We start from the raw sequence: 24,914 nt of genomic DNA on the forward strand, positions 1-24,914 counted from the left end.
TAAATAAATAAATAAATAAATAAATAAATAAATAAATAAATAAATAAATAAAATCTTTAAGGGAAACAAAAAAGCACCAGGGTCTAATACATACTGACATATTGATTATGTGGCAATAAAGTACAAATCACTTTTAAAAATTATTGACTGAAGTTGCCTTTGGCTATTATTCTCTTAAAAGAGGCAATAGATACTAATGTTCAGTAACTATGAGAAGTAAGGGTGGCCAGTCCTTGGACTGGGGACTGTAACTCCAAAAGTTTGGAAACATTAATCCAATCCAATCCCTTCATTTCAGAAAAAAAGTAATGAAGAACCCAGAGAGCTTAAGTAGCTTTCTCCCCAAAGTCACACTGCCAGTGGCAGGACAGTCTCCTGCCTGGGGCCTGGGAAGCTTTCTGCTCCCAGCCTGACCTATGGGAAAGCCCAATCAGGCTGGAAGGCAGCCATTCCAAAAGCATTTAAGCCTTACACTCCAAAATGACTTATTTTACAGGCAACAACAGGGAAGGAAGTAACCCAAAGTTCTTTGCAGTTACCTTAAGAGGCAGCTCTTTAGTTTCATACCCTCAAGACAGAACAATTCTTAAAAATCAATCCATTCATTTAATCCATTTTTTCCCCTTTGATACAGAAAGTTCACAAAATAACTAGAAGATAAACCCTGCAGTTTTGCAAAGTTTTGCAAAGCTAAAACTTACAACAATCTGTTGTTTGGGAATGTTCACTGGCCACAGTGTTGTCTCTGAAACCTTCAAGTGTGTGTTCAGCTTTATAAAGCTTTATAAAGCTGGCTGTTCAGGAATGGGACACATTCTCCTAGGAACATGGATGGAGCATACTCATAAATAACAGGAACTGCTTGTATACATGAAATAGAAAATAAGCCCCAGTCTCCAGAATACCGAGGTGCAAATATCTCTGTAGGCAAGAAAATTGTTAGGTATGAATTATATTTAGCAACAATTCTCTTATAAGCTGATTTCAACAATTTTTTAAATGAGCTAATACTATCGTCCTAGCTCAGTGGTAGCCTTTTGCTAGGAATGACTGAAGCTATTCTTATATTCTGCTAAGTTGATTAATAAAAAATATTTATTACACAAATCCTCTTTGTTGACAAGTTAAAATGGAGCCTCATCTTTCATATCTCCCTGAAGATTGCCACCTTGTGAGATTGAAAATACTCATTAAATTCCACCACCAGACAGGCACAAATGAGAGGGTGATTGTTTTTAAGCATGTGAGGGGAATCGTTGGTAAACTCATTTGTTTGGATATCATTAACAGAACAATCGGTGAAGATCTCCAGGGGGTCCTCATGACCTTTGCTCGAAATCTCTTCATCATCCATCAGGAAATATCAGCACCTAATATGCAAGGCGAGACCAATTTTAAGGTGAGGTGTTAATTAACTAACGATTCTGGTTAATTTCTATACAAGGACTGAAAATACCTCATGCTGTATTGTAAACAAGTGCTAAACCATTTTTTTTAATTGTGAAGCAGTACATATCTTATAATGTACAGGGTCAATATTATAAGGTTCCCACTGAACCTGTTAGTTAAATTTAATAGTTTGAATTTTTTTCTTTGAAATATAGTAGACTTGTTTTAAGTTGCTGCCATTTTCAAACCCAGTTTACAAGACAACACGGCTCTCTGAGATCAGAGGTGAAGCTGAAGTGTCACAATGAAACCAAAACAGAGACTGTCACCACCAAAAATCCTGAATGTAACCTACTTACATTTCAGATAATGCAGTATCTGGCCAAGGATTCCTGGGGAAGCCTCGTTTCTAGAAGGAGTTCTGAGGCCCCAGGAAGGATAATGTGTAGTAGAGAGAAACAGAAAAAGCCCTCAGCATATACATGGGCCATGTACCCCACCCTGTTTCTCCAAAGTGGGGCAGAAATTTTATCACTAACCTGTTTGAAGCTTCCAAATGGCCTTTAAAGATGTTGGTCCATGAAAGCCAGTTGTATGTAATTGATCAGAAGTCTCCAAACTGTAGAAATATGAACAAGAGCAAGAAAACAGGAGCAAGATCCACACAAGAGTTTTTGAAACCCAGGCCAGAGATGAACATTTGGTATTTTTTTAATTTCAATTTTTTATTTAAATTCTAGCTAGTTAACATATAGTGTAAAATTGGTTTCAGGTATAGAATTTATTGATTCATCACTTACATATAACACCCAGTACTCATCACACAACAAGTGCCCTCCTTAATACCCATCACTCATCTAGCCCATCCCCCACCCACCTCCCTCCATCGACCTTCAGTTTGCTCTCTATCGGTTAAGAGTCTCTTATGGTTTGCTTCCCTCTCTCCCTCTCTCTTTTTTGTGCCCCTTCCCATATGTTCATCTATCTTGTTTCTTAAATTCCACGTATGAGTGAAATCTTATGGTATTTGTCTCTGACTTATTTCACTTAGCATAATACACTCTAGCTCCAACCACGTCATTACAAATGGCAAGATTTCTTTTTGATGGCTGAGTAATATCCCATTGTATATATATAAACCACATCTTCTTTATCCATTCATCTGTTGATGGATATCTGGGCTCTTTCCATAGTTCGGGTATTGTTGATAATGCTGCTATAAACATCAGGGTGCATGTGTCCCTTTAAATCAGTATTTTTGTATCCTTTGGGTAAACACCTAGTAGTACAATTGCTGGATCACAGAGTAGTTCTCTTTTAACTTTCTGAGGAAACTCCATACTATTTTCCAGGGTGGCTGCACCAGTTTGCATTCCCATCAACAGTGTTAGAGGGTTCCCCATCCTCACCAACATGTTGTTTCCTGTGTTGTTAATTTTAGCCATTCTAACAGGTGTGAGGTGGAATCTCATCGTGGTTTTGATTTGTATTTCCCTGATGATGAGTGATGTTGAACATCTTTTCATGTGTCTGTTGGCCATCTGGATGTTTTCTTTGGAAAAATGTCTGTTCATGTCTTCTGCTCATTTCTTAACTGGATTATTTCTTTTTTGGGGTGTTGGGTTTGACAAGTTCTTTATAGATTTTGGATACTACCCCTTTATCAGATATGTCATTTGTAACTATCTTCTCCCATTCCATAGGTTGTCTTTTACTTTTGTTGATTGTTTCCTTCACTGTGCAGAAGCTTTTTATCTTGATGAAGTCCCAATAGTTCGTTTTTGCTTTTGTTTCCCTTGCCTCTGATGACACGTCTAGGAAGATGCTGCTACGGCTGAGGTCAAAGAGGTTGCTACCTGTGTTCTCCTCTAGGATTCTGATGGTTTCCTGTCTCACATTTAGGCCTTTCATCCATTTTGGATTTATTTTTGTGTATGGTGTAAGAAAGTGGTCCAGTTTCATTCTTCTGCATGTTGCAGTCCAGTATTCCCAACACCATTTGTTGAAGAGATTGTCTTTTTCCCATTGGATATTCTTTCCTGCTTTGTTGAAGATTAGATGACCATATAGTTGTGGGTCCATTTCTGGGTTTTCTATTCTGTTCCATTGATCATTGCATCTGTTTTTGTGAACACTTGGTATTGATCACCAAAATCTGCATCTGATTCCCAGCATGGGCCTTCATCATGTTTGAACAGGTCAAGTAACTCAAAGGACTCAAATGGAACCGCATGTGATCTTTCTCTTAATTGGAAAGCCCAACAAAAGCTGTTGTAAAAAATGTAAATTTTGAATGTATCTTCCTTGTACTAGGGCCTGGTCTCTCTAGTAACAGTAATAATAATGGTAATGCTTTCCTCTTCAATGTGATTTTATGAGTTGGAAGAATTACCATTGCTTTTCCTACAACAGGACTAAGCAGACTCAATGAAAAATAGGCCCAGTGTTGCATTGATTTTCACTGGTCCTAAAGGATCTATCTCTTCATTTATATTCTAAGTTACTGTCAGCTAGCATAATTTCATCAGTTACTGCGATGTGCAAAATTCTGAGCTATATGCACATGATCAGTTTAGTCTATCCAAATATAACTAATAACCAGAATCAAATGGTGCTATGGACTGAATTATGTCCACCCAGGTGCCTCTAGATTAATTTTTAGTAATATTTTCTACCACCCTAGTGACATTCTAGTAAGTATTTTCAATTTGTAAAGAAGGATTTACGAAGACTGAATAAAAATGGAAGGTAGTGCAGACAAAGCATTTAACAAAATCTAACACCATTTCCTAAACACACTCAACCTAGGAATAGAAGGGAACTTCCTCAACCTGTTAAGGGCATTAACAAAAACCCATAGCTAACATCATAGTTCATGGTGCAAGACTGAAAGCTTTCCACCTAAGATCAGGAGCAAGACAAGGATGTCTGCTCTCACTGCTTCTATTCATCACTGTACTAGAGGTTCTAGCCAGAGCAATTCAGCAAGAAAAAGAAATAAAAAGGCATCCAGATTGGAAAGAAAGAAGTAAAACTATCTCTATTCACAAATAACATGATCTTGTACTTAGGAAATCCTAAAGAACCCAGAAACAACCTGTTAGAGCTAATAAACGAGTTGAGAAAGGTTGCAAGACCCAACATCAATACAGAAACATCGTATTTCTATACACTAGCAATGAACGATCCAAAAATAAATTGTTGGGGGGCGCCTGGGTGGCTCAGTCAGTTAAGCGTCTGCCTTCGGCTCAGGTCATGATCCCAGGGTCCTGGGATGGAGTCCCACGTTGTGCTCCCTGCTCAGAGAGGGGTCTGCTTCTCCCTCTGCCCCTCCCCCCTGCTTGTGCTCTTGCTCTCTCTCACGCTTTCTCTCATGCTCTCTCTCTCTCTAAGTAAATAAATAAAATCTTTAAAAAAATAATTTTTAAAATTTAAAATTTAAATTTTTTAAATGTTTTTAAAAATTCCATTTACAATAGCATCAAAAAGAATAAAAATACTTAGGAATAAATTTAACAGAAGTACAAGATCTGTCCATCAAAGAAGAAAGAAGATCTAAATAAATGGAGTGAAAGACTTAATATTGTTAGATGGCAATAATACTCCCCAGATTGATCTATGGATTCAACACCAATTCCTATCAGCATCCCAGCTGGCTTTATTGCAGAAATTTACAAGATGATCCTACAACTCCTGTGGAAATGCAAAGGATCCAGAATAAGCAAAATAATATTGAAAAAGAAGAACAAAGAGGAATTATGCTTCTCAACTTTAAAACTTAACTACAATGGGGTGTCTGGGTGGCTCAGTCAGTTAAGCATCTGATCTTGATTTCGTCTCAGGTCAGGATCTCAGGGCTGTGGGTTTGAGCCCTGTGTCGGGCTCCACACACGGCACAGAGTCTGCTTATCCCTCTCCCTCTGCTCCTCCCTCTGGCTCGTGCTCTCCCTCTGTCTCTCTATCTCTAAAAGAAATAAATAAAATCTTTAAAAAAATAAATAAATGAAACTTAACTACAAAACTACAGTAATCAAGACAGTGTGGTACTGGCATAAGAATAGACATAGATCAATGGAATAAAATTGAGAGTCCAAAATAAACCCATTCTATTTATAGTCAATTGATTTTCATCAAGAGTGCCAAAACAATTTGATGGGGAAAAAAACTGTCTTTTTAACAAATGGTGCTGGAGAAAACAAATATCCCCATACAAATGAATGAAGTTGTACCTCTACTCTACAGCATATATAAAAACTAAATAAAAATGGATCAAAGACCTAAATGTAAGAGCTACAACTATAAAACTCTTAGAAGAAAACACAGATATAAATAAATCTTCATGACCTTGTAGCTAGCAATGCCTTCTTAGACATGATACCTAAAGTGTAAACAACCAAAATAAAAATAGATAATAGATAAAATGGAATATTATTCAGACATAAAAAGGAAATGTAGTTCTGATCCATGCTACAACACAAATGAACCTTGAAAACATTATGTTAAGTGAAGGAGGCCAGACACAAAAGGCCACATATTGTATGATTCCGTTTATATTAAATGTCCAGAGTAGGCAAATCCATAGAGACAGAGAGTAGATTAGCAGTTGTCTGGAGTTAGGGGAGGGAGAAAATAAGGAAAGGCAGCTAATGGGCACAGAGTTTCTATTTGGGGTGATGAAAATGTTCTGGAATTACATAGTAATGATGGTTTCTTGTGAATATACTAAAAACCACTGAGTTGAACTCTTTGTAAGGGTTTTCGCTTTAAGGTATGTGAAGACTACCTCAATAAAAAAATAGCTAATAAAATAAAAGGGAAAAGTGCCATTTTTCTACCTAATGGAAAAACCAATGGAAGTCAATACTCCCATCAGCCCTCATTTTAGGATGACTAGATCAGTGCTTCTCAAATTATCTGTGGTGAAGTTTTGTTTTTTCCAACCTATCATGGATCAGTACTTTTGTAAAATACAACAAAAATGAATTACTAGAAAAATGAAATGAAAAAAATTAAAGACGTATAAAATAGAAGCCCATTTTTTTCATTTGATTTAGCAGCCATAAAAATTTCTATAAAGGTTTCCAAGTTCTTACTCTCAATTTTTTTACTCATTTCAGGACTGATGACACAATTTGTAGATGGGTGTTAGTTGGCAAAACACGCCTTGAGTGTAACTGGTCTAAATTATACTCAACTCCAAAACGGAGCAAATAATTGGGGTGGGGGAAAGAGTTGTAAGAGGTCTTTAAGTAATGAATATTATTTTTATTGTTCATTTATAGACGGCCATTGACGACATTGAAGCCATTCTAGGAGTAACAGAGGAAAACAAAATAAGATTTGAAGAAGAGCTAAAACAGTCCAAAGATGATAAAAACCTCTCTAAACCTGATAAATGAATGTTCCTGGAATACATTGCTGATTTTGGATTCTAATCTGGAGTCAAAAAAAGGCAACATTCTTTTTGCTGTTAGGAATAAAAGTGGGGAGTGGAGTTAGTTTGCTTTGTTTGCTAGATGTACCAAAACAGATCATAATGTAATGCTCTTTTTTAAAAAAAATTTATTAAGTGATCTTATTTTGCTTATTAAATTAAAACCTATCTGTGCTTTTACTTGAGAGTGTCGAACAATCGCTTCTTCTTCCAGAACTCAGGAAGAAATAATCTCACAAGAAAGTTACAAGTTACTGATATCACTTCTGCACCTACCTCTTTATGAACTTCAGGATTATGGAGATTTGTTCATGCCTTATGAAGTTTTCTCCTCTTATTTCTAAGAGTAATTAGTCTTCTGCATTTAAGAAATGGAATAAAGGCTTAATCATTGCTATTTGGCAAAATAGGTCTTCTTTTCCCCAAGAAAATTACGTTTACATGGATTTTTAAAGTGACCCTTTATCATTCATTGTATTTTTTTTTTTTTTTGTCCCAAGCCACTATTGTTTGTTGTTGCCATTTCTCAAAAAGTAAGGTAAGCCAACATCTAGTTAACCAAAGCATCAGAATTTATCTAGGTGGCAGTATCTGCTCTTAGTTTAATATACAGCGTAACTCGAGCCCTCTAGCTTGAATACACATTTGTAATCTCAAATTCTCCATTTAACATGGCAGTAGGATTTTTACAATCATAATTCAACAGTACCCTTTAAAGTACAAATTGTTAAAATTATGCAGCACTGACACTAACTCTTAGCATTCGCTTCTCAATTGTTCAAAATATTTCAGAATCATCCAGCTTTACAGAAGGGTGAAATATGCAAGTCACAACACCAAAATCACGTAGTTGTTTTAAAGAATAACCTTTGTATCTTTAAAAATATTTGAATGTGTTGGGGAAACTAGGAGTATGGTTTTATGTATGGAATTTCAATAATTTTTAACAGTGCCTCAGCCACAAGCTAAGAGTTCCTGCAATAAAGTCAACATCTTTGTGTGTGTCAGCTTTTGTTTTGCTATAGTTGGAAATACATTAATTAGCCAGGTTTCCTGCCTGTGCTAGGTACAATGATGACCTCTTTTTCTTGCCAGATCATTCTAATCCATATGAGGGGCCCATTGTCCAGACACTTGACGGATAGGAAGTACTACATGCCCATTAGAGTCTCGCCTCAATTGAAGCCAGAGCAACATAAGGTCCAAGAGACTCATTAGTTCACTGGCACAATCGTGTCCTGAGAGTAAATGAAACCCTCTGTCTCCTTATGGCTCTCATCTGCTCTGGACTTTAAAAGAAAACTGTCTCTGTTTTGTTCAGCACAGCAGTGCATCTTTCACATGGTGAGAACCCCCTTAACAGTACAAAACTGTTAAATCTACCAGGGAAGTTTTGTATGTGCATTTTGATTAGCACTCTCGAGCCTCAAGCTGCTGGCAATAGTAAAATGAGTTCACTCTCCTGTACCTTTTGTTTTTTTTTAACCCACCATGATTGGTCTTCTCAAACAATGCACTTTCCTTCTTTGCATCTCTCATTAGCATACCCCACAGAATGCCTGTTTCCAAATTGAGGCCTTATATTCAGATTCAGAAAACAATCGGGAGTAAGGTTCTCTACCTAAAAACCTACAGCCTCAAAATGAAAGGAAAAAATTTGGTATAATAAAGCAATCATTTCAAGTAATTAAGTGGAAGAAGCCAGAGGACCAGATTAAATTAGTGAAATGTTTTAATTACAGAACATTTGAAAAGAAGCATAGTCCATTATCTTTTAGCACATATATGTAGCAAAGATACTGTGCTACTGATAAACTAAGGTAAGTTTGAAAAAAAATCACATATATGTGCACAATGTATAAAGTATCCTAAACAAAAATTGAGCTTTTACCATTCTAAATAGGAAAATGAAATATTTGTCGATAACAGGATGTCCCTTTACATATTACCCATTTTATATTGATTTTAAAGAAACCAAATAGGTGATATTTAATGACAAACGGCTATCTACTTACTTATCTTCTGTAACCTACTTATATTAACCTTTAATGAACACTTCTTTTTTTTTTTTTAAAGATTTTATTTATTTATTTGAGACAGAGAGAATGAGAGACAGAGAGCATGAGAGGAGGAGGGTCAGAGGGAGAAGCAGACTCCCTGCCGAGCAGGGAGCCCGATGCGGGACTCGATCCCGGGACTCCAGGATCATGACCTGAGCCGAAGGCAGTCGCTTAACCAACTGAGCCACCCAGGCGCCCCTAATGAACACTTCTTATGGGCTAAGTATATACCATACTAGAAGCTTTATCTACATTATTTTATTGCACCCGTCCAACAATCCAACCTTATGTTGCTTTTATTGCACCTGTCCAACAACCCAATGTCCCATTTACATACATACCTCCACTAAGACTTAGTGGAGGTATCTCAGCGTATGTCTCAAGACCAAATGAAATTGGGGCTTTGCTCTTTTACCACAAATTCTAGCGTGTTGTGTAAAGTAGAAAGTTCAGATTCCACTTGTCCCAGATCACACAAGAGACTTGCACTTTTTTATAACAAATTCTAGTGTTGCTTAAGAGACAATTTCACTTATGCTTCCTGCTAATAAAATCAACTTGCACAACTGACAGTATCATGAGGCATCACAATTATGTAATCAAAGAAATCAGGAGAAGAGAATGTGGTGTCAGTGGAATTCTCCCATGGTGCTGGATCTGTAAGACTTCGGTGGAGGACTGACAATGGGAAGGTGCAGGAGAGTTTGGAAGCTGGGACGTCATGCCCCGTAGTTTGTTTGAAAAGGGGTATAAAGTCAAGAAACTGGGAAACGGTTAAGAAAGGACTTCCAACAAGACAGAGAATAACTTGGATAAAGATGGAGCATTATTTCAGCTATATCATCCTAAGAATTGCAAGCATCCTATTTTTCAGGTATAAAAATATATATTTTATCATAAGTAATATATTAGTAACCATCCGATAGCTTTAACAATTAATAATCATTTGTATGCATCTGGCACCTTTCTTCTAAAGAGCTCAAAGCACTTTACATTTGTTATCTCATTAACTCCCAACACTGTCCCTATGGGGAAGGTAATAAGTATTTTAACATTTAAATGTTTATCTTTCAGAATTTCTCAAGCATACATTATGTTTCCAAAAATGTAAATGTTCACTAGTTTCCTTTTACTGTTCCTCTGGCTTCAATGTGCATAACAGATTTGTTCAACTCTTTAAATGTACTGATCATAGTAAATCTTATCTGGAAAACTATAAATTGCTAAGATAATGGGAGAATGGAAGTTGTGGCTGGGGGGAAGCATATGACTGCTTTCCTCACTGGAAAAAGTTTGGTCCAGTCCATTGCAAATGCAGATGAAATGTGTTGTGGATCTTCCAAATCCTTTCTGTATCCCATTCTTTCCAAAAGGCGAGACTCAGGAGGGTAAGGGCTGTATCTATAAGCCTGAGGTAGATTGAACTACTATGTACATCTTTGTTTTACTGATGATTTTATCAAAGTGGAACAGAAACTGGATGCATTCTATTAGGAGTTGCATCCCAAAGAGTCACAGAATAATAAGGGCCAAAAACTTGTCTCCCCAGCCCTCACTCTTTCTGGGCTGATCATACCTTCCTCAATTTTCTAACTAGAAAAATGACAGTAATACCTGCTCCTTGGGGAAGCAGTAGAGATTAACTGGCCAATGTTGGGAGAGCGTTTCCAAGAAGAAGCATTCTACATAAATGTTTAAGTATTATTATTGCACTGCTACTTCAAATGGAAGTTCTAACTTTGAAATGTGATTATACTTTCAAAAAAAAAAAAAAACCCTTCATAACCACATATATAGGTTTATTTTTCACTCTAAGAGTCTAACTCATGGTTGTGAAACTTTATTGCACTTGATGGAGGACCCTGGCTTTTATTAGTTTTAAACTGCTGGTTGCTGGGGTATTTATGTAAATGAGGGAAAGATACCAAAACAGTAAATAATAAGCATGTCCCTGCTGTTTAAAAATCTGTTGGTAGAAACAACTTTTGTTTGGTTATAAGAAGAACCTAAACATAGCACAGAAAAATATAGCTTTGGCATCTATGCATAAAATAGCATTTTGGGTTTGGGGGGGGGTTTGACGTTGGTTTTTCTTCCCAAGCATTTCTTTGCCATTCTGTAAACATTTTGTTTTACCCCTACAGTGGCTACCATATATATCATATACATGTATGTAAGAGAGAAAAATAAGTAAAATACATTTCAAGAAATTTTTATTTAACAAAATGTTATAAAGTATACTAGATAGCTAATTATCGCTCTCAGAAAGCAAGGCCACACCCAAATTTATTGCAGTCTCCTCATAAGGAATGTTATGATAAAATCATGGTCCCATAAACTTAACAACAAAACAGCAGAACTTCCATTGGTTGTAAAATAACTTCAAATTCAAATTCAAATTCTGGTTCATTTAAAGATTCATGGGCTGTTTGCTTCCCAGCAGAGGACACAAAATACTTATTTTGCAATCACTGAAAAATTTAAAATGATCTAACAACACATGACTTCCAGGTTTCCTTTACAATGTCTTTCTTTTTTTCTTTTTTTTTTTTTAAAGATTTTATTTATTTATTTGAGAGAGAGAGAATGAGAGACAGAGAGCATGAGAGGGAGGAGGGTCAGAGGGAGAAGCAGACTCCCCGCCAAGCAGGGAGCCCGATGCGGGACTCGATCCCGGGACTCCAGGATCATGACCTGAGCCGAAGGCAGTCGCTTAACCAACTGAGCCACCCAGGCGCCCTACAATGTCTTTCTACTCATCTTCTTTTTAAGTTGAATATCCATAGCCACATCTTGAAGCCAAAAAAACTAGGTTCATTTGCAACAACAATGAAAAATCAGAAAGGTTTAAACATTTAACAATAAGGTATTACTTAAAAATTACAGGGGGTGCCTGGGTGGCTCAGTTGGTTAAGCATCCGACCCTTAATTTTGGTTCAGGTCATGATCTCAGGGTCGTGAGATTGAGCCCTGAGTCAGGCTCCACACTGGGCATGGAGCCTGCTAAAGATTCTCTCTCTCCCTCTCCCTCTGCCCCTCCCCTCATCCCTACCCCTGCATGCACACATGCACACGCGCTCTCCCTCTCAAAAAAAAAATTAAAATAAGAAAATTATGTAATAGCTATATAAAGACCTCTATATAGCCACTTAGAAAATCACAGGTTACTATAACTACTGTATGATATAGCCATTCCACTCCTAGGCATTTATTTACCCAAGAGAGAAAAAAGTGTATGTCCATTCAAAGACTTATACATGAATTGTCATAGCAAATTTATTTGTAATAGCCCCAAACTAGAAACAACCCAAATGTCCACCAACATGTAGATGCATAAATTATGGGACATCCTTACAATGGAATACTACTCAGCAATGAAAAGGAACAAGTTGTTGATAAAATCAAAGACAGGAATGAATCTTAATCTATTTGTGCTGAATGAAAAAATCCAAACAAAAAAGAGTACATATCCATTTATAAATACAAACTATAGGGGCGCCTGGATGGCTCAGCCGTTTAGCGTCTGCCTTCGGCTCAGGTCATGATCCCAGGGTCCTGGGATCGAGCCCCACATCGGGCTTCCTGCTACGCTGGAAGCCTGCTTCTCCCTCTCCCACTCCCACAGCTTGTGTTCCCTCTCTTGCTGTCTCTCTCTCTCTGTCAAAAAATAAATAAAAATCTTTAAAAAAATAAAATAAAATAAATAAATAAATAAAAATACAAACTATAGTGACAAAAGGCAAATCAGTGGTCGCCTAGGGGTGGGAAGCTGGGGGCGAGGTGGTGAGGAGGAACAGGAAGATTACAAAGGAGCAGAAGGAAAATTCTGGGGGTGATGGATAGCTTCACTATGTTGATTGTGAAAATGGTCTCTTGGATGTATACATATGTCAAAACTTATCAAACTATACACCTTAAATATGTGCACTGTTTGAAGGTCAATTATACCTCAAAAAGCTTTTAAAAGAAAATCATGAAATTAGGAGAATATAAGAAAATGAAATGATATTTAATTATTAAGAAGCATATTTTATTTTTTTCTCTTTCCAAGATTTTATGTATTTTAGAGAGAGAAAGACAGAAAGGGGGAGTGAAGGAGGGGAGGAGCAGATGGAGAAGGACAGACTCTGCACTGAGCACAGAGCCTGATGTGGGGCTTGACCTCACAACCCTGAGATCATGACCTGAGCCAAAATCAAGAGTGAGATGCCCAACTGACTGAGCTATGCAGGTGCCCCCAAGAAGCACATTTTAAAACAGCATGAAGACTAGGACTCCAGTTATAACTTTTTAAAAATATGTACATACATGTGTGTGCACGTGCGCACACATACACATACACACACACAACTAACTATAAAGATAGCCCCCAAAATGTTAACAGTGGCTACTTCTTAATGGTAGAGTTTTCTTCTTTCTGTATTTTCTATTTTATAATGAACCTGTTTTCAATTAATGAAGCAAATGAAACAAAAATTTAATTTGGGGGAGTCTGGGAAAGAAAAATATATGAAGGTCTTCATTATAAGTTTTGCTATCAAAAGTGATAATGAACTTAGGGGCATGGAGTGGAAATGTCGTAACTATCTCCCTCCTCAAAGCTCCCAAAGCTGTCACCAGATAGTAATGGCATGTAACGATTGCAAGTTTCATTCTAAGCTTAATACCCTTAGTCTGAATATTCGAGAATTCACACCAGACTAAGACTTTAGTGCTGTATCTGCTCATGCAAACAGAGATGCATGAAAGGGTAAATGCTTCTGTTTACCTACAAATATTTGGAGGGACATACAGCAATTTGGTGGCATTTGCAGTTTTTCTAAACGGGTATGGAACACACACACACACACACCATTTGCTTCAGATTTAAAAGTCTTTTTTTTTTAAAGATTTTATTTATTGGACACAGAGAGAGAGACAGTGAGAGAAGGAACACAAGCAGGGAGAGAGGGAGAAGCAGGCTCCCCGTGGAGCAGGGAGCCCGATGCAAGGCTTGATCCCAGTACCCTGGGATCATGACCTGAGCCGAAGGCAGACGCCTAACAACTGAGCCACCCAGAGGCCCCAGATTTAAAAGTCTTAATGGGTTTTAGTTCCAGCACTTTCCTTAATGGACAAGTAACTTCTCCTCTCTAGTCCTCATTTTTTTATATATAAAATAAAGTTGAACTGATATTTAAACTTCTTGCCAACTCTAAGAATTCTATACCAAGCATCATCAAAATATCAAAAGGGCAAAACCACATATATACCACACAAGGAGGTGACTTGTTCTAGCTTTCTTCTTCCATTTACTGGAAATCATGGATAATATTTTCTAACTTTGTACAGCCTCTTTTGTTTCCCTATTTACTATCCAAAATGGCTGTGATTTTAAATAGTTACAAATGTTATAATTTTATGATAGTTTCTTGAGATGCAAACAGTTGTCTCTCAGAAGGAATTATTTAGGCTAAAGACAATAGCAAGCCAAATATATCCTTTAGACTGGGATCATGTCTTTCATTCTTTGGATTTTTGCTTGCACTCTCTCTGGTATTGCTTCTCACCTATAGTAATGGACACGTTTTATTTTGAAAGCATTTTATCCGAACTGATTTAATGTATACCTTCTGTACTAGAGGATCTTGGTGCAAATAGATGGGATAGAAATGAGAATCAAAGCTTCAAATGTGCATTTTTGTTTCTGTAAGCCCAAAGCGTATCTCCTTTTTACATCTGCTTTGCAGGGATAGTATGGAGAGTTGGAGTACAGCCTCTGAGCTTTTCTTTAATTTGTACCTGGACTCAGAAAGAGATGGATGATGTATTTTGCCACACTCCATTTTGCTGTACAGCAGATGTAGTCCCTGATGAACTGCATAAATGAGACATAAAACCCTGAAACTAATTTCACCTGGCACCTTTAATCCCATATTTTAAAGACCTCCTAAAATGCACTGTTTCCTGGGCCCTGTCTATAAGTGGTTAGGTCAGGCTTCCCAGGAAGTGTTCTGCCATCCACACACAAGAGCTAGAACAAGGAGCTGAGAGTACGATGATTATCTATCCCTTTATGAAGCCCACATTGATTGTTATGGCTAAAATAAATCTTTAAAATAAATAAAGTTCACCTGCTTCCGTTATTCTCACTAACAACTTAGATTCTTGGTACCAAAACCATGAAAACAAAAACTTACAGATGATGTAAGGTTTGAAAACTAAACATTTTTCTTAAGATGACTTTGTCTTTCAGGATACCTGTAGCGTTTTTAAATTTTTCTAATTACAGAAACATACGCTCATGATAAAAAAAATAAGTATCACATGGCTTCTTAAACAAATAATTTAAAAAAACAAAAACTTGAAAAACAGGAATGTGCAGGGAAGAAATTTAAAAATCAACTTTTAAAAAAGTGGCGGGAGGGCGCCTCCTGGCTCAGTCGTTACAGTATGAGACTCCTAATCTCGGGGTTATGAGATTACTTAAAAATAAAATCTTTTAAAAAAAATCAACAATTATTTCACCCAAAGAGAACTACTGTTAAATCTGGGGGGACATCTACTATTATTCCTACCTAGGGCCTCTGGATTTGCCATGCCTTCTGCCTGGCACACTCTTCTCCCAGAAGTCTGCCTGGTTTACTTACTCACTGTATTCAGTCTCTGCTCGACTGTCACTAGACCAGGGAGACCCTGCCTAATGTAGCACCCATCCTTACTCTCTATCCTCTTCTCTGCTTTATTTTTCTTTAGAGCACTTAACCATAAGTGGTATTACAAAATAGGTTTATTTTTTATTATCTGTCTCACCAAATGGATTGTAAGTGTAAAGATATAGCCCCACTCCTAGAACAGTACACCTATCACTAGTAAGAGATGCTCAATTAATACATATATTGTATTTGTTTCTTTATCAAATATATATTGAGTTCCTATTATATAGAGTCTTTTATCTTTGTATGTATAATTTTTAATAGGATTATACCAGACATACTGTTTTGCAGACTGTATTTTTCATTTAGCAATAAACTATGAAGACATATCAGAAATTCTTATCCAATGTGATTTTAATAACGGCATAAAGGATGTTAATAATCCCTATTGTTAGGCCAGTACATGGGCACTCTGATGCATCCTTCAAATACAAATTAAGGTCAATGAGGTAAGATAGTTATTAATAATATTAACAATGCCAGGGGCGCCTGGGTGGCTCAGTTGGTTAAGTGACTGCCTTCGGCTCAGGTCATGATCCTGGAGTCCCTGGATCGAGTCCCGCATCAGGCTCCCTGCTCCGCGGGGAGCCTGCTTCTCCCTCTGCCTCTGTCTCTCTCTCTCTGTCTCTCATGAATAAATAAATAAAATCTTTAAAAAAAAAAATATTAACAATGCCCTATATTCACAGGTACTTTATAGTTTATAAACTATTTTCATATCTCCCTTGATCCTTACAAAAAACTCAAAGTAAACAGAGCAGAAATTCAAAGAGGTTAAATAAATAATTTCCCTAAAATAATAAAACCAGTAATAGGGGGTCCAGACTCAAACCTAGCTCTGTCTGTCTCTGCAGCTTAGGCTCCTCACGTACCTCATTGTCCCTGGTTGACACTGTCATTTTACAGATGAGCGATCCATGCTTAGAGAAGGGAGTAGTGATGTGCCCAGAATCACACAGCTTCTTCAAGAAAGAATACAGATAAAACAGAACCCAGGATTCCTGACTCCCCATCCAAAGCTCTTTCAACTACATGCTGGCTCAATAAATTAGGGGGAAAAAAATCCTAAATTACTGCGTAGTCAAATCAGCAAACAATACATGCTGTTATACTTCTCTGAAGATTACACAGTGTATTTGCTTGGTGCTGCGAAGTGCCAACCTGATGACACTTGCAATCCTGAGCTTATTTGATGTGGTTGGGAAGCAAATGAGATTCCAGTACCCCTGTTGCACATAGGTGCTCAATGAGCATTTCCTGCATGGTGGGGAAGTGCCCTATATTTACAGTATTTGATCCAGTTTAACAGCAAGATCTAATGTTAACATTAGCCTTGTAAAAGTTCTCACCCTAGTTCACACAAAAACAAGATTCTGGAGATTATGACTAGCAATTCTTCATAAGTTGATTTATCTGAATAAAACCTATAAGGTTTTGAATCATTAAACATTCGATTTAGAAAAAAAAAATCTTAGCATACAGAAGAATAAACTGAAAAATGGAACAGATTTGTTTCTTGTAATAATTATGAGCAATATCTCAAACTCAGCATCCTTAGACCACTGAGCTGTGTAGGATGAATGTGCTAATTAATCAATTACTACCCAACAATGTACCCTGTTTATTTACTGAAATGCACCAGAAACGTGTGCAGAGCTGGTAATTATTAATCATCTTCAGTAACAAATATGACTCAAGTTCACCTTCATATAATTAATAGAGCATGTAGTTAGCTTTAACATCTTGCTTTATTAGAAATAGCAACAAGGAATTAAAAAAAAAAAAAAGCTGAACACAAGTTGTGGTTCACTGAAATGCTGGCTTGGACTAAATGTGCCTATTATGCATAGTGGTGGTATTACTCATACCCATTCAAATTATGGCCAGATGCAAAGTTTTTAAAACTAAACTTTTAATTTGAATAAAATTTTAGACTAACCAAGAAGTTGTAAAAAACAGTTCAACACATTTCCATACATGCTTTACTCATGGTCCCCAAATAAAACCCAATTTTCAGAGCCCAATAACTGGCTTAGAGTTGGGATCTTTGTTGATGGTGCCCAAACATCCTGGCAGGTTTTAAATTTTCAAGATATTTTAGAAGTATTTTCAATATACATAGAAATAGTTGTTTTACAACAAATTTTGCAAAGTGATCTAGTTTTGAAAACCTTTTTATTTTTTTTGGAGTCATCATGTAGGCCCCCAAATTTCCTTTGAGGCAGATAGACTTCTAGGCTAGAAGGGCCATATTTTGGTACAATGCTATTTCCTGATAATTCAACATCTAAGGGATGTTCACTTGTGTCAGCAACATTTACGCTGAGTCTGGCATCACCTGACTCTGTAACTATGTTCAAAGCATGAGATTTTGCATACCGTCAATGAAGGTTCAAATCCCAGCTGCCTGCTCTGTGATTGCAGTTAACTATCTTAACTTCTCTAACTTCTGATACTCAGTTTTCTCAGCTTGAAATTGAGGTAAATGAAGCCCTGCTTTGGAGTGTTGTTTAAATGAAAAAATAGGTGTAAACTACCTAGCAGGAAGAAACACTCAGGAACTGGTAGATACCATTTTGCTGGTATTATTACCCTCTGCAGCCACTTTTAGCTTATGGAACTGAAATGTACACACCTAAGCATACACAAATAAAAAAGTATTTCACGCAATGGAAACTGCAAATGTAAATTAACATTTTTGGAAGTTTTCTCCTGAAAGGAAAAACTGGATTAAAATTTAATACTAACTGCACAGAAAATTAAAAACTTCTCCCATCTGAAATACCAGTGGAACATCACTTCAAAAATCTAAACTGACAAATAAATAAATCAGTGGCTGGACTACTGTGTTTCTATTATCAAATGATTCAAGGCCCCTTTAAATGGAGAGCCCCCTTAGGGCATCTCAGTATTTGTTTATAGATCATTAACTACTTGACAGGGAGACTAGGGAGGGGGCATAAAGACTTCAGCTGAAGTGCTAAAAGCCACTGTCGAATGAAGATCAGCAGTAAAGCCAAAACATCTTTGAAATTCAGTATGAAGATATGATTTGTGTTAAAAAATGTCATATGCTTTTCATGCATGTATCTGTTAGTAAAACAAAGCTCATTTTACAAGGCTGGGACCATAACTATGACCCATATGACAAGGTAAATTTATTTGGCCATGTTTTCAAATGCTTCCCCAAACTGACTAGATAGGATTTGCAATATTGGGAACATGCCCATAAAATGGATTGTGTTCTCTATTAGCATAAATCGCTATCTGGTTTCAAAAAGTCACAAATATGTCTCCGTGCCACTGGATCCTAGCATCCACAGCAGGAGAAGGAAATAGAAATGTTTCCTAATGAAAAGCTCACAGAAAGTTGGAAGGTCAGAATTTTGATTCTTGATTCTAGTATATGATCTCGGGTAAGTTTCTTATCTATTCTATAGTTTAATTTCTCTAACTACCAAAATTAAAATTGTAATTAAATTAAAACCACTTACCCTACATATTACAATTTTTCTCTAACATCCCTCAAACATACTAATTGTATTCACTTTGCTCACTTTTTTTTTTTTTTTCATTTTTTCAAGATGTTGAATACCTTCCATTTTGTAAGTACTGTCCTAGGTGCTAGAATCACAAAGATTAACAAAACAGGCATAAGTCCCTGGCCTTAGGAAGTTTGCATTCCAGTGGGGGGAGAGCTTGAGAGTAGTTTAGACACAACATGCAGTTTAGATGAGATCTCTCTACCCTCTGTGTTCACAGTAACATGTTTTACCAGGGTAATGCTTCCTGCCACTCTTTGTAGCAGCAGCCCCAGCTGCCAGCCAACTCCTTGGAGGCTTTCAGAACATCGATCAGTTTCCCACAGGACTCAAGATCTAGGTAAGTATACAGCAGTTCTTTCCTTTCCTAATGACTTCTGCCATAACTCAGTACCTCCATGAGGATAATTTTGCAAAAAGCCAATGTATACTGTCCTTGCCAGGGCAGACACAAGGATACAGGAATGGAGCAGCAAGCAAAGTTCACCACTAATGGGAGTGGGGAGAATTAATGAGCATTCATCCAGCTGTAGGGGTAACTCAAGCCACCTCCTCTGGTGCTGAGCTTGGCTTAGAGGGCGCTGAGCCATTAAAGAGATTTGGGTTCCTAGGAGAGCCTGGTCAGTGGCTCTTTGGGGGTATCTGTTTTTAAGTTCCAAAGCACACTGGAATATGAATCAGGCAGCATCATCTCCATAGTCCTTCTTTCCTTGAACCAAAAGTCCTTAAGCCTCAAAGTGGAATTTGTCAATGAAATCCTAAATGTAAACATTTATATCCCTTTTTCATAATTCCTTTATCTTTTACTAACTGGCTGACATATGCACCCACTATCTTGCCTATAGTTCTCCCTCTGAGAACAGCAGTGAATTAAAATCTACATGTCTACTTTACTTTCTTTTAAATCACACCATTAGAAATATATGAGTAAATCATAATCTCACAGCAAGGTACTAAAAAACAATGTGAGAATAAATATTCTATATATGTACAAGGTCATGTTTGGGTCATGCCCACTATTTATGTTCTCTATATGTATTTCTTAATAAACACAATAGGATGTGTTAATATGTAATACTACCTGTAGACTTCATTCTTTTTCAAGCTTTTAATTGAAGTATAATATACATACAGAAAATGCATATACCATACATGTTCAGTTAGAAGAATTTTCGGGGCACCTGGGTTGCTTAGTTGATTAAGCGTCTGAATCTTGATATCAGCTCAGGTCCCGATCTCAGTGTCATGAGTTCAAGCTCTATATTGGGCTCCATGCTGGGCGTGGAACCTACTTAAAAGAAATTTTTTTTCACAAATTGACTACAGCCATTTAACTAGGGACCAGATCAATCACAGGTTCATCAGTCATAACGAATCTATCACGCTGGTGGGGATGTTGATAATGGGGAAGGCTATGCATGTGTGGGGCAGAGGATATATGAGAAATCTCTTTACCTTCCTCTTAATTTTTCTGTGAGCCTAAAATTACTCTAAGAAAAAACGTCTTGGGGCACCTGGGTAGCTCAGTCAGTTAAATGTCTGCCTTTGGCTCAGGTTATGATCCCAGCATCCTGGGATCAAGCCTCATGTGGGAATCCCTAATCGCCCGGGAGTCTGCTTTTCCCTCTGCACCTCCCCCCTGCTCACGCTCTCTCTCTCTCTCCCTCCCTCTCTCTCAAATAAATAAATAAAATCTTTAAAAAAAAGAGTCTTAAAAAGAACTATAGAAATATATGAACAAAAGAAGAGAATAATCCAATCCCCAAGATGTCCCCTCATCTTCCTAGTCCCTGACTCCCCTAGATCTCCACCCCTGTAAGGGTGATCACTATCCTGCCTCCTAACAGCAAAGATGAATTTTGGCCAGTTTTTATAACTCATGGAAATGAAATCATATTATAAGTACTTTAGGGTCTGACTTCTTTCACTCTTCCTTCTGTTCATGAGATTCATGCTTGCTGTGTGCAATTATGGACCATTCCTTCTCATTGTTATATAGTATTCCATCAAGTGAATGCCACAATTTGTCTATCTATTCTATTATTGACAGGCATGTGAATAATTTCCAGGTTGAATATCACAAATATGAATAGTGTTATGAATATTCTACTACATGTCTTTTGGAGAATATGTGCACACAATTTCTGTGGGGCATTGTTACGGACTGAATGTTTGCATCCCCTCAATATTCACATATTGAAGCCCTTAACACCCAATGTGACAGTAGTTGGAGATAGGGTCCCTAAAGAAGTGATAAAAGTTAAATGAAGTCATAAGAGTGGGACCCTAATCTGATAGGGCTGGTGCTCTTGTCAGAAGAGAAAAAGGAAGACACCAGAATTAGCTCTGCCTGCCATGAGAGGATATACTAAGAAGGAACTATAAGCCAGGAAGAGAACTCTGTCCAAGAAGAACCCAATCAGCCAGCACCCTGATCTTAGACTTCCCAGTCTCCAGAACTGTGAATAACAAATTTCTGTTGTTTAGGCAGCCAGTCTGTGGTATTTTGTTATGGCAGCCTTACTAATACAAATATATATCCAAGAGTGGCATGGCTGGTCATAGCATTACATACATTACATATGCAGCTGAATATATACTGCCAAAATTTTTTCCAAATTGGTTGCCAGCAGTATATAAAAGTTCTAATTGCTGCATATCCTCACCAACATTTAGAACTTTCCATCTTTTCTACTTCGGCTACTTTGGTGGGTGTGTAATGGTACTACATTGTGGTTTTAATTTCCATTTTTTTGATGATTATTGAAATTAAGCAATTTTTCCCATGTTTATTGGACATCTGGATATTGCTTTGTGAAGAATCCATTCAAATATTTTGTCCATCTTTCTACTGGACTGTCTTTTTTAAATGATTTGTTCTAGATACCAAGTGCTTTGTCAGAGATAGGTATTGCAAATACTTCTCCCACACTATGGATTACTTTTCGATTCTCTTAATAGTGTCTTTTAATGAACAGAAATTCTTAATTTTAATATATTCCAATTTATCAATTTTGAAGAACTAATTTTTTAAAAGATTTTATATATTTATGAGAGAGAGAACAGGAGCAGGAGCGGGGGGAGGGGCAGAGGGAGAGGGAGACAAGCAGACTCCTGGCTGAGCCTGGGATCCATCCCAGGACCCTGAGATTATGACCTGAGCAGAAGGCAGATGCTTAACCGACTGAGCCACCCAGGCACCCCAAGAAGAACTAATTTTTAGCATGTTCTGAACACCTATAGCATCCTAGGTGCTTTTAAGACAAAAATAAGGCTAAATCCCTTCTTTCTAGGAGTAACATCATATCCATACACAAGCTAAATGCTATACACAGCATCACTCTTCATATTTTTAAGGGGTTCCTTCTAAAGGGGTATGCCATTTCTCCATGTATTGTGTAAAACTAAGTGTTTATGTGTTTATGGCATTAATTCTTAATTATTGGACACAATGTTTTTTAAACATTGACTTATGCTTTTGAATGCCAATTTCTAAGCCCCTCTGTTTCACAGCCATCAAGAATTGGAACTGATCTGAGTTGTGGATTTTTGAGAAATGATCTTATTTCAGTTATGGAGGTGGCACTGTATAATCTTAAAGTCAGAAGAGATAGCTAGAAGTCATGTTTTCCAGCTCTGTATTTTTAGGTTAAGAAAATATTTCATTCAAAAACTCCTTAATACCTGAGTGTGATCCACTATCTATCTGCTTTCTTTGAAGTAATTTCCTACCTTAGAATAGAAGACAGAGAGAGATAGTCATGGTATCTTATAGATGCCACAGAACCTAGAGTTTCTCAGACATACTTCAGGTTCCACAAATGTTTGATTCAAATTTCACTTTTTAAAATTGATTTTCATACTGCTAAGGGATATAATGCCAAAATTTAACACACTGCAAACTGCCTACACGTTAATTTGAGGTTAAATCATCTGAGTGTAGATCTCAGAATTAATCTCCTCCTGCCATCTTTATACTTGAAGCATACGTCCAAGATTTCAAGCAAATCATTAAGACCATTCTAATTTGCATCTACTTTTCTGGATGGATCAGGATATTCTTGATAGTGTACAATCAAAACAGAAGAATAAGAAACTGTCCTGAGGCTGCTTGTAGCTGTCCTAACTGCAACTGTTGTCCATAACCCCCAACTTCGGAAGTTTTCCAGCATAAAAGAGCAGAGTCAAGACTTCAGTGGCAGTGAGGCCATCATGGCACCCTAACCAGACTAGTTTCTGTTGGTCTCTGCCGCCCACAGACTCCCTTGGTTCCTTCCCATTTTCTGAACGTGGTTCTGCCAACTTCCCATTTATTACTTTAGCTACCCAATTTCCTTCTGATAAATTCCTTGTCTGTTAAAAACAAAACAAAACAAAAACAACAACACACCAGCCTCTTTTTTAAAAAAAATTTACCTATAAAGTTAATATTAAAATTCTGAACTTATGTTTAATAAAAAAAACACAAGTTTTCATCTACTTTGTATGTTGGGGTTCTGTGACAGATTTTGTGTGAAAAAGACTCCAATACTTCTCAAAATTTAATTTGAAAATCACAGTACTGAATCGCCTCCCTGACTCCTGTCTTAGCCTCCCTTCAGCCATTTCTCTCGCAAGTCTAACCACATCATGCCTCCATCTAAAATCTTTTTAAAAACTTTTATCTAATAGGGAATCCTATAAGGTAAAGTTCAAATTATGTGCAGGACTACAAGTCCCATCAAAATTTGGCACATGGTAACAGGTACTTAATGTTTGTTGAATGAGTCATTAAAAACTGAAAAATGTAAAAACTAGTCACATTATCCTACATCCCTCCCTCGACTTTCAAAAATTAGTTGGTGTGTGATGCTTACACATAATTATCTCATTTACATATAATGCTTTCCAGACATATCATCTTATTTATGTATGGCTTCTCCAAACAAGGCAAGTTTAGGACAAATAGGAAGAAATGTTTCTTTAGAAAGCAGGTGTATATAAAATATTACCTCAAGTGGCTATGAAGTTTGAGAAAAGGTTTTCCTAAAGTAATAGACTGATAATGGGTGGCTGAGGATTATAAAGGCTTATAACTAAAAGACCCCTGGTCTGACATTCACCGAGCTCAGGAGGGAGGTAGAGGTGCGCATCTGGGCAATGCGCGGAGGGATGTGGGACATTTTTAAAAACTTTAAAATTTTATTTTGTTTTTAGAATTTATAAACTTTTTTATTAACTATCTGGGTCTTACCCTAAACAGTGAACATGACAGAGAAGACCTAAACATAAAAGTGCTTCCCGACTTTACCAGCCAGTGCCAATCTGTGGACTCTGCTTTTAACTCGCTTCCCCAAAGGCACCTTCTCAAGTGTCTCCTCAGCAACGCCATGTAAGCATTTCACTCGAGCCCAAGGCTTAGAAGAGAGATCTGGGTGTCAGTTCTGCCACTCACTACGGAGGTTATTTATTTTAAGCCTTAATTTTCCTCACACCCCTACTGATAAACCCCCCGGCTCCCAGCCCCCGGCGCCCCAGGGTTGTTAACGCCTACATGAGGTCACATGTGACGATTTAATTACCTCCTCTGCGCGGCTGACCCTCGGACTACCCCGGCCGGTCCCTCCGCCCACCCCTCGACCCCCTCCGCGTATTCCGCGGGAGACCGCGAGACCTTCGTGCGCACGCGCCGCTGCGCCCCGGGGCGCTCTCGCGCACTGGCGCGGCGCCCACTGGGCGTCCCCGCTGCTCGCCCCGGGGCGCGGGCGCGCGCGCGCTCCGGCGGCCCCGCCCCCAGCGGCGCGCAAATCGTCAC

At 37.6% G+C, this 24,914-nt stretch overlaps 1 protein-coding gene across 7 annotated transcripts in view; it reads left to right on the forward strand.

The window, feature by feature from the left end:
• IQCH (IQ motif containing H) overlaps positions 1–6,788 on the forward strand; it is a 205,248-nt gene extending 198,460 nt beyond the window's left edge. For 5 of the 7 annotated variants that reach the window (XM_021693961.2, XM_021693962.2, XM_021693963.2 and 2 more), the window contains 2 exons: positions 1,291–1,399; positions 6,672–6,788. In XM_021693961.2, coding sequence (XP_021549636.2) covers positions 1,291–1,399; positions 6,672–6,788 — 226 coding nt within the window. Of the gene's footprint in view, positions 1–1,290; positions 1,400–6,671 lie in introns of those variants that run through there. The other 2 variants (XM_021693965.2, XM_021693966.2) reach the window with 1 other exon arrangement.
• Positions 6,789–24,914: the final 18,126 nt, after the last annotated feature.

The sequence above is a fragment of the Neomonachus schauinslandi genome, chromosome 9 (assembly GCF_002201575.2).
Source record: "Neomonachus schauinslandi chromosome 9, ASM220157v2, whole genome shotgun sequence".
NCBI classification, from domain to species: Eukaryota; Metazoa; Chordata; class Mammalia; order Carnivora; family Phocidae; genus Neomonachus; species Neomonachus schauinslandi.